The sequence below is a fragment of the Pezoporus flaviventris genome, unplaced genomic scaffold, assembly GCF_033815535.1.
Source record: "Pezoporus flaviventris isolate CSIRO_AGI_PZ_B2104156 unplaced genomic scaffold, CSIRO_AGI_Pfla_v1 ptg000299l, whole genome shotgun sequence".
In the NCBI taxonomy this organism is placed as follows: Eukaryota; Metazoa; Chordata; class Aves; order Psittaciformes; family Psittacidae; genus Pezoporus; species Pezoporus flaviventris.
In genome coordinates this window covers 212,378-223,057 of record NW_026892846.1, presented here as the reverse complement: position 1 = coordinate 223,057, position 10,680 = coordinate 212,378, and the positions used below count along the sequence as shown (strand labels likewise).

General features: G+C 50.0%; 1 protein-coding gene across 1 annotated transcript; it reads left to right on the top strand.

Annotated features, from left to right (window-relative positions):
* The first annotated feature begins 6,278 nt into the window (after positions 1 to 6,278).
* LOC133263393 (G-protein coupled receptor 35-like) lies at positions 6,279 to 8,331 on the top strand. The gene is made up of 2 exons (XM_061443145.1): positions 6,279 to 6,917; positions 8,000 to 8,331. Exons 1-2 carry the CDS (start codon positions 6,279 to 6,281, stop codon positions 8,303 to 8,305), a joined length of 945 nt encoding a protein of 314 aa, XP_061299129.1. The 3' UTR covers positions 8,306 to 8,331.
* Positions 8,332 to 10,680: the final 2,349 nt, after the last annotated feature.

The following is a 10,680-nucleotide window of genomic DNA, read 5'->3' as shown; positions in this document are numbered from 1 at the left end:
ACCAAGAAGGAGAAAAATGACTGCTACTGCTGAACCCAGGGCAGACAGACACGCTCTGTGGTTAAAAAGAATGCTACCTTTGTACAACCTATAAAACTAAGCCGCCATAGTTAAACAGTAAGTTGGGGTACCATGTGCCTGCCAGAAAGTTCTGAAATTGAACCCTAAAAGGATGTAAGTAAAGAAGAGGAAGGCTCCTGCTGGACACCTGCACAGACAGCACACAGCCAGGAGCCTGTCCACAGAGCACCAGGACAGTCGAGAAACGGGAGACTTCCCCAGAAACAAGCCCCGAGACATTTTCAGTTCACCCTCAAATAAGCAGTGGCAAGGCGCAGGATGCCGGGCCAGGAGCCTCCGAGGCGCCTGAGATTCACCAAGGGAGATGAAGGCAGAATGAAGCGCACTGGGGGCTGCTGAGCCGGCTCGTCCCCGGCAGACCGCAACCGGACCGCACCGGGCGCTGTGAGGCTTCCCGCGCCGGGCTCCCAGCGGGCAGGAGACGTCCCTCTGCGCCCGCCCAAGGCCTCCCCGCTCGCCCCGGACCCCCGGTGGGCTCGGATCTCACCCGCTGCCGCCGCTGCCGGGACCCGGACCCTGCCCGCCGCCATGCTGCTCCCGGGCGCTGCGCATGCGGCACCGACACGGCGCCGGGGGGACCGAAGCCGGCGCGCGAACACCGGGCTGCGGCCACGAGCACCCCAACGCGCGGCCCCGCCGGCCATTGCTCACCGGAAGCCAGCAGCCACCACGTGACACCGGCCACTTCCGGGGACAGCTGCGGGGACAAAGAGAGCAGCACGGCTCATGCGCGGAGCCCGGGCTGCAGTACCCAGCTCTGGACACAGGATGGCAGCAGCGAGAGCGCCGGCGCCACACCGCCCCCCCACTCCCCCCTTCCCCGCTGCACCGAGTTTCGGGCGTGTCATGGAAAGGTCTTTGTGAGGGATTCAGCCCCAAATCCAGCTGTGACCCCCTTTCTTCAGAGGACCCCCTCAGTCCTCTACTCACCTGCTCCTCTGCGGAATCATCGCAGATAAATAAAAATGCGTAAAGAGAATAAAAAGCGCAAGAGCAGGATGTGATTATAAACTGCTACAAAGCAAACGCAAAGCGAGAAAAGCGAACAAGCCTGGAAGAACCTCCAATAAGAGTTCCCTTTGCAACTTAGCCCAGCCCCAGTACTGCAGAGCCTCTTCCTGAATGCGCAAACCCAACAGCGTTTCCCCCGCAGGCACCACCTGCACACACGGAGCTCCTGCCCCAGCTTGGCCGCCTAAAACTCCGTCTGCCCGCGGCCGCTCCGGTGCCCGCTCGCCAGCATCCAGGGCTGGGGATGTGCTCCTGCAGAAAGCACCCTCGGGTCTGCTCTAGGGAAGGGCCCTTTTCTCTCTTGGGCGGGAGGGAGGGGCGGGGGGGGTGGGGGGGGTGAGAGGAGGGAGAGGGAGGGAGGGGATGGGGGGGGGGCTCTGTGCAATGTGATCCTATTTGGACCTGTAAGTTTTTCGTTCTGAAACAGCAAAGTGCCTGAGGATGTCTTCTCACAAGGGCACTGAAAAAAGCCAGAAGGGAAAGCGTGGCCGGAATGCTGTGTTGGTGGAACCGCTCACGAGATCCCCAGCTGGAGGTGATGGGCAACAACCACCAGGCATGCTGCTCCCTTCACCGAGCTACTGACATTTAAAACACGACTCCTGCTTCCCCCTCCTCCTCACTGCTCTGCTTTGGGTCTCCCAGCAGTGAAGATTTCAACTGACAACCCAACACAGCACACAAGAGGTAAAAAGCAACCTCAAAACTCTGCTTCCAGGAAAGGAAACGTTCAGAACCCAATGACAAAAATGGCAAACCGGACCAAGAAGGAACCTTAGGGAACCTAAACCATTCCTATAAATATAACACCTCCGAAAAGAAAGCCTTACAGAAACACTTACTGATGCTGGGGAGCGGGCACCAGAGAGGCTGTGCACAGACGGAGTTCTAGGCAGCCAAGCGAGGGCAGGAGCTCTGTGTGTGCAGGTGATGACGGCAAAGCTTTGTCAAGTCGCCTACATCGCCTAGACAGAAGGCATCGTAAACAAGGACAACACACTGTGAGTTCTGTGGTGGACTCCCATTGGGTTGGAGAGACTGCATGGGTACTAATTCAACAAAGACAACACCAAGAGCCGTAAACTCTGCTGGTAGTACCCAAATGTCAAGAGGAAACCGGGGACCTGCATCGTTACAACATCCAACAGCACGATTAGAAAAATAGTGGGAATTCCCCCTAGAGCTGCTGCAAAACAGCCTGCAAGCAAAGCAATTGCTGTTTAGGAAAAAGCAACGCAATGATCTCAACCCAGGAAGGCAAATCAAGCTGAGATTTCCTGTGACAACGTTTTCGATCCCACGAATGTAATTGACTGGAAGGGAAAAAACTTCTTGAATTAAGCACGTAAACAAGTTGAACAAAACAACCTCTTCCTTGATCAAGCAGAGGATGTGCTTCTGCTCTGATTTACTGGCCCCGGGTATTTCTACGGGAGGATCTAGATCTGTCCAGCTGTTAAAGTGTCACTCCGCATGCATGCCAGCGTAAGAGGAAACAAAGTCCTGCATCCAGATCTTGAGCCCCAACTCAAGAGGGATGTGGATGTGGAGCCAGGCAGAGAGAGGTGGGCTTGTTCAGCCTGGAGAAGAGAAGGCTCCTTAAGGGGAGACCTTAGAGCAGCTCCAGTGCCTAAAGGGGCTACAAGAAACCTGGAGAGGGGCTCTTTGGACAAGGGCCTGTAGGGACAGGCCAAGGGGGAATGGCTTTAACCTGACAGAGGGGGGACTGAGACGAGCTCTCAGTCGGAAGCTCTTCCCTGCGAGGATGCTGAGGCGCTGGCACAGGGTGCCCAGAGATGCTGTGGCTGCCCCATCCCTGGCAGTGTTCAAGGCCAGGTGGGACACAGGGGCTTGGAGCAAGCTGCTCTAGTGTGATGTTGTCTCCGCCCGCCCGTGGCAGGGGTTGGACGTGGATGAGCTTTAAGGTCCCTTCCAACATGAACCGTTCCATGATTCTATAAAATGCAGAAATGGGGAGGATAACTACAGACAAATTACAGACCAGCTGGTGAAAGCAGAGGGTGGATAAATCCATCCCTTGCAGACCCAAACTTGCTAAAGGAAAAGAGCGGGGTGGAAGGAGGTAGGCAAGAGGGATGAAAAACAGCAACCAAGACAGGAAAAGGCAAAAATGGGTTAGAAATGGCAAGAAATTGGGAAGAACTGGACAAAAAGGGTTTGGAAATGGCCAAAATGGTTTTAAAATAATTAGAACTGGGCAAAAAAGGGTTAGAAATAGCCCAAACCAATTTAGAAACAGCTAAGAAAAACATGAAACAGGCTAGAAACGGCCATACATTTTTTTAGCAAGAGGCACACAGGAGTTAAAATGGGTTACCAAAGGGCAAAGATGGCAAAAAAGGCTTAAAACAGGTAAGAAATGGGCAAAAATAAGACAGAATCGGCCATAAATTGTTTAGAAATAGCCAAAAAAGACTTGCAAAGGGTTAGCAACAGCAGAAAATACGTTATCAATGGGCAAAAATGAGTTAAACCAAGGTAGGAAAGGGCAAACATGAGTTGGAAAGGGCAAAGATGAGTTAGAAATGGCAAGAAATTGGTAAGAACTGGACAAAAGTGGTTCGGAGTCAGCCAAAATGGCTTAAAAACTGTTAGAATTGGGCAAAAAAGGGTTAGAAATAGCTCAAACCAGTTTAGAAATAGCTAAGAAAAGCTTTAAACAAGCTAGAAATGGCCACAAATAGTTCAGAAATAGCCAAAAATGGCTTAAAACTTGTAAGAAATGGACAAAAATAAGATAGAAATGGTCATAAATTGTTTAGAAAGAGTAAAAAATGCTTAAAATGGGGTACAAATGGGCAAGAATGGATTAGAAATAGACAACAAAGGCTTAAAACTGGTAAGAACTTGGCAAAAATAGAATAGAAAGGGCCATAAATATTTTAGAAATAGCCAAAAAAGACTTAAAATGGGATAGAAATGGGCAAAAATTGGCCTTCCATGGAGGGGGATGGCAACTGCCCAGTTCTCCCCAGTCTATGATGGGGGAAAGCAGGACACAGGACACAGTACTGCTGACCTCATACGTTGAGGCCCAGACTGTTCCTGGTCCTCCAGCAGCAGCAAGATGCTGTTATACAGCCATCTCCATCCTTTTCTCACAGCTGCACGCTGCTGCCTAGCTCCTCTGATGCTGCAGCCACCTTATCTACCCCACCGTAAAGCATTTCCAGCAGCCACAGGATATGCTAGCTTGTCAGACTGCATCTTTTTAAAGATATTTTGTGCTCAGCCATACCCCATCTGTGCTACATGGCCTGCTTTAAACTCTCTGCTCATTTCCTCCCTCCTCCCACCAGTCTCTGATCTGCCTGGAGCACTTCTGAGCCCCAATGCTGGGAACTGCATTCGGGCCACATCTCCAGCTCTAAGGGTGGTGTCAGCCACAGCCCTTTCATGCAGCAGAGCACACCAGCCCGGTTTGCCTGCCTTGTACTCCAGCACAGAGGCTGCTGCTGGCATTGCAGACCAGAGCTGATGAAAGCCATCTGGGCATCAGCCATGCCAGCAAAGACGTCTGCCTGATGCAGTTAACGAGCATAACAATGCGGCAGCTTCAGCCTTTGATGTAAGCTATTTCCCTACTGCTACTTACTGTAGTGCAGAGAGGTTTTCCTCAGGTGACAGCAAACAGCTTCCTTCCAGGGTGCAGGCAGCGAGCAGCAAGCCCCTGTTGGGAAACCCAGGGCTGAGCACACAAGAACTGGAAAGAGCTCTGTGCACGACCCACGTTAGTGCCTGTGAGTGCCTAAGACACTTACATATCGCCCAGCAGTTGAGTTATTTGTGTGTTTATCAGTCACTGAAGTCTGATTTTGCAGCAAGTGCTCTCAGCAAATGACCACAAGGAGGTCCGAGTTGCTTGGAGAGGCAAACAACTGCTTAACCAAGCCTGTTCAGTCATGGTGTTCCTCCCTATATCTCTGAAAGCTGTAGGGTTTCACCATTGCAGTTTCCTGTAGGAATGGCAAAAAAACACATACTTCAAATTCAGAAGTTAAATTCCTTCCAAAGTGCATTTAGGTGCAAGCAGAAATTCAGTGACGTACACACAGAATCACCAGTTCAGAGAACTGTTCCTTCTGCAGGCCACATAGAGCCACTGTGCACAGGATGGGCTCTGACAAAAGCTGATTTCCATCAGCCCATGAACTCACACTCTTCACATAACCAGTTTTCTTGCAGAACATCCTGCAGCCAGTGTGACACAGACTCAGTAGCTACTACTTACATCTGACAGACTTGGCAGGGTGACAGAATGCCTGCCTTGAGCAGGAGCCATCTCACGCAGCCCTTAATGGCAAGTTCCTTGTTTTGCACTGGTGTTCCCTCTTTCAGGCATGAGTGTCTGCTTTACATCCACAGAATGGAACTCTCTCCTGGAATGCACGGGCTTACAATCAGGTTAATCCTTGCACCCCCTCATTGCCCTCACAAGGAGTGGACGGCTACATGCCTCACTCACTCACTTAGGGTTTCAAGCATGCCTTTGGGATGCAGGAACTCGGATTCATCTCTCTTCCTCAGCTTTGAGCAGGAGCTCCAGGTTTGCAAGGCAGCCCGAAGGCTCAGAAACCTGCCCAGTTAGAGCCAGAGCACGAGCATGTCCACCAAGTGACATCTGCTATGCCCCTCCAGGCCTTCACACCGCTCCTCTGTCTCCCAAGCCAGCAGACCTGCTAGAAGAGCTTTTGCTCATGGGTTGTGCTGGGCTTTAGGTTTGGTTGCTGCAATCCCTGCCTAGCTCATAACCAAGCTAAGGGTAACCTTACCTCATTTGCACAGTCTGGCCTAAGGAATCCCATTGTCACAGGATGCCCTCACTGTCTATGGGGGCTCTTCTCACTGCTATTCCACCCCTCCATTCGAGATGCCACTATTTAATACAGACTGCCTGCCGTGTCCTATTGGAAGTGTACTTGGAGATATTTACTCCTAAACTGAGTAAATGTACACAAAGCTTGACAGAGGATGCATCCATTTAGAGGCTGAGGCGGCCAGCTTTGTAGACTCAAATGCACATTTGTGATGGGCAAAGTAAATAGGTACTTAAATACCTTATTTTCTACGGGATATGCATCTATCAAGAGGTAGGAGGAAAGTCTTACTGTGTCTTTTCCTATTTCAGGTCTCAGAACATCACACAACTTCTGCACAACAGGACAATGAATGTGTCCAGCAACTGCAGTATCAGAAGTCCAGAACTTTATCACCGTGTCTGTCTCTTTGAACTTGCTCTGTATAAGGTCCTTTTCTTTATTGGAGCTCTATTTAATGTCCTTGCCCTCTGGGTGTTATTTTGCAAGATAAAGGAGTGGACAGAAACGAGGGTGTATGTAATCAACTTAGTCTTTGCAGACTGCTTTGCCATCTGCACCTTGCCTTTCAGGGCTTATTTGCTCTGGAATAAGTCAGCCCGGGATGTACTCTGCCAGTTTACAGAGACAACGTATTTCATCAACATGTCAGTGAGTACCTACATAATTACATTTATCTCCACTGACCGATACATTGCCATAAAACACCCCTTGAAAGCCAGGGCCTTCAGGTCTCCATCAAAGGCAGCCCTTCTCTGTGGGCTTCTGTGGGTTTCTGGGATAATCGGTGCCACTGCACAGATTCGGCAGAGCCAGTCCACCCTGTGCTTCCAGAAGGATACCACCGTGCCTGCTGCTCTGAGCCTGCTTTCCATGTTCTTCATTTTTATTCTTCCATTAGCAACCTTGACTTTTTGCTCCACAGAAGCGATCAGGAGCCTTAAGAGATGCCTGAACACCAATTCACCAGAGGAGAAACTGTCCTGGGTTCAGCAGTAGCAGTCATGTTTCTCCTCCTTGGTAGCTGGTGCAGTGCAGTGTTTTGACTTTCGGCTCGGGAACAGAGCTGATAGAGATGTTTTGGTTTGGCCAAGGACTTTGTGAGGCTCATGCTCTGCCAGGGAGGAGGGGAAGCTGTGAGGAGGCAGAGACGGGGCGCCTGACCTGGGCTAGCCGGGGAGGTATTCCATACCACAGGAGAGGGTTTCTGCGGCGACGGGGGGAATCCTCCACCCATGCCCGTCGGCGTGGTTGGTTTGCTGGCGAATGAAGGGCCACCTGCAGGGTACAGGGAAAGGAGTGACAGTGGGCATCAGCACACAGGATACTGACTGGTCTTCTGAAAGGGGAACCTGAACAAAATCCTCCATGCAACTGGCTTCTGCTACGCGCAGCCAGCTGGGAACCCAAGCTGTTGTGGCTGTACCTTGGTGCAGGGTAATGTTGAGTGGCAAAAGCACCCTATTGTGACTGGTCCAGAGGCTCCATGCATCCTCGGCATAGACTACCTCAAGAGAGGGTACTTCAAAGACCCAAAAGGGTACCGGTGGGCTTTTGGTATTGCTGCTTTGGAGACTGAGGAAATTGAGCAGCTGTCCACCTTGCCTGGTCTCTCAGAAGATCCCTCTGCTGTGGGGTTGCTGAAAGTTGAAGAACAACAAGTGCCAATTGCGACCACAACAGTGCACCGGCGGCAATATCGCACCAACCGAGACTCCCTGATTCCCATCCATCAGCTGACCGATAACTCGCCCCCCTCAGCCCGACCAAGCTCCGACCGATACCTCCTCCAACCCTGCAGTCTCCCAGCCCTTCCGGCTCACTCCCAGTTACATCCTGGGCATGACGTGCTGTGGTATGGAATAGCTCTTTGGTCAGTTTGGGTCAGGTGTCCTGTCTCCGCTTCCTCCTGGCTTACCCTCCTCCCTGGCAGAGCATGAGGCTCACAAAGTCCTTGGCCAAACCAAAACATCTCTATCAGCTCTGTTCCCGAGCCGAAAGTCAAAACACTGCACTGCACCAGCTACCAAGGAGGAGAAACATGACTGCTACTGCTGAACCCAGGACAGAAACCAATCCAGAAAGCTGTTCACATTCTTTATGCAAACCTGATTGTATTTCTAGTCTGTTTTCTGCCAGTCTTCTTTGGGTTACTTGCCAGGTTCGTAACGGATAGCATTGGAGCTATCTGTTTCATGCTCCATGTTATGAAGAACATCTCCCCCATGACAAGGTGTGTTGCCACATCTAACTGCTGCCTGGATAGTGTCTGCCACTACTTTGTGACCAAGGAGTTCCATGAAGCCCTTCTACCCTCCAAAACCAGCAGTGAAAAAACAGATCAACTCCATCCCTTGCAGACACACACTTGCTAAAGGAAAGAGTGGGGTGGAAGGAGGGAGGCAAGAGGGATGAAAAACAGCAACCCCCGCAAAAAAAACATCTCTGCAACATCAGGATAAGACATCTTCAGTGTTACTGGGCTAACTGTCGCTCTTTCTCTCTGGAGAGACCACACAGTCAGAGAATAGCCTGGGTTGGAAAGGGCCTACAAAGCTCATCTAGCCCCCCATCCCAGCCACCAGATCAAGTCACAACATAAACAAGGTGTTGCACAGTGTAGGTGTTAAGAGCCACCAGCGCTGCTGAAGTTTTGAGGCAGAGGAAATGGAACCTTCTACAGTACTTGCAATGATCGTAGGTGCAGGCGTACCTGCTAAAAAGGGGCAACCCTCTCCAAAGGGTCTGATATTAACTTGAATTTTGTCCTTCTGTCCTCAGTGACTTGACTCCAGCTTTGACTATGGTCTTAGATCATTGTATCGCAGTTTCGAGAGGAAGAGCCATGTGGGATGGAAAACAGATGCTAAGGCCACTGTTTCCACCATGCACTTATTGGTACATAACATGCAATTAAACACAGGAAACTGAGCACCCACACAGCAGTACACAAATCCACTTCTGGTGCTGCTATACAGAGGGTCACTTAAAACCAAGAAAAAAAAACATGTACTACAATGCCAAACCTAATACATCTGTGCTGCTCACACCAAACTATACACTGGGAGCTTCCTGCCAGCCTGTATCATTTCAAAGCCTGCAGCTATTACCAGGACACAGCTATTGCTGTGCATGGAGTAAAGACAGTGGCCTGAGATTATTGCCCCATTCCTGCCCATTAACATTTGTACCAGCTTGTGGCAACACCCTGGCATTTGTGAGACTAAAACCATTGTGGGTATAAATAAAGCCATTACTGCATGGAAAAACAGAGCCCGGCAAAGCACTGTAGACCCCAGAACAGAATTTTTCGTTCTGCCTATCAGACATAAATCTGGGCAGATCCGATATTCCTGCAGATGGATCCTGGACCACGCATCGATGTACACAGCTGGCTTTCCGACTACAAATCTCCCCTCTAATACCTGTGCTTGCTGACTATGCACCACATATCCTCCAACCCCACAGGGAAGTGACAACAGAGCAGCTCAAAACAGTTAATCCACAAATGGAAATCTTGGGCACTAGAAGGAAGTGCCCCCCAGAGTCAGATGGGAAACATTAGAGAGTTGTTGAAATGCATGTGATAGCTGTATCTCCTTTGGCTTCATGGGCCTTGACTCTGAGCCTCTTCTGACTTGTCAACACCTAAAACATTCTTCCAGGGAATGCAAATCCATATTGTGCTCATTTAAACCTACAGACAACTAAGTTTCTTGGTGACAGCTTACAAACAGTTCCCCTAAAAGTGTCCTGTCACCTTCTAGTGTCTGCAGGTCACACGCTGAAGACACTGGCTGAAGACACCAGCCAAACAACATAGGAAACAACCACTCCCATCACAGAAAACACTCCTCACCCGAACATTAGATCTGACTGCTTTGTGTCAATACCTTGGCACAGGACCCAGTATGATGGAAGCTCAGCAGAGAAACGGATGAAACCATTCAGGTCACTCGGTTGATCATTTCTGTCCCAGTTTTCTTCGATGGGTTATCCAACGCTCTGACATTAATGGTCTTTCACTGCAAGCAGAGCACACGTCACCAACTTAATCACAGCACACACTGCTTGGTCCTCATTCTGCCTTTTAAAGTCTCTTTTCAAAGAGAGCGAAAGAAACCAGACACAAATTGGGCCTGAACTTAAAAATCATCCATTGCTTAAGGCGGTGCGTGAGTGTTGTCACCCTCGTAGCTGTCAGCAAACACACTGCTATTAACTACCCTTGGAAAGCAAAAGGCTTAGGGTCCCTCTTAGCCCGTTCTCCTTTATGGTGTGCTGTCAATGCTCACGACAGGCAACACTTACGTGTCCAGGCAAGAGGTGGTCAGCAAGGAAGGCATCTTCTGCTTTCACAAACAGCACAGAGAGCCTTCAAAAATGCTCTTTCCTGTAGGACCCCCTTCTGGGCTTCTGCATCTCATTGGTTACAATGAATGCCTGTCCCAAACAGATGACCACGAAAATGTTCATTCCTTTGTAGAGAGATGAAGGTTGAGCCGTATCAACCTGCTCTCCTACTGTTAACTCAGAAAGCAAACGACTTACTTGTTCTGCAACCCCTGTCACGTTCCTGGTTTCTGCCTGTTGACGTGGGGCACCTTGTCCTATTTCCAGTGAGCTTCCACCAACAAGCAGCCTAAGAAAAGCAAAATCAGTCCCTGGAAATGCAAGAGAAGCATTGAAACCAAGCTCTATGCTGAGTATACTCTAATAACAAGGAATTAATCTCAAAGGCTGGTTTGTA

Excerpts from the sequence above, each read along its gene's own strand:
- LOC133263393 (XM_061443145.1), top strand. The coding sequence starts at position 6,279 with ATGAATGTGTCCAGCAACTGCAGTATCAGAAGTCCAGAACTTTATCAC. Across the intron at positions 6,918-7,999 it reads CAGAGGAGAAACTGTCCTGG|AAACCAATCCAGAAAGCTGT; the intron begins GTTCAGCAGTAG and ends AACCCAGGACAG.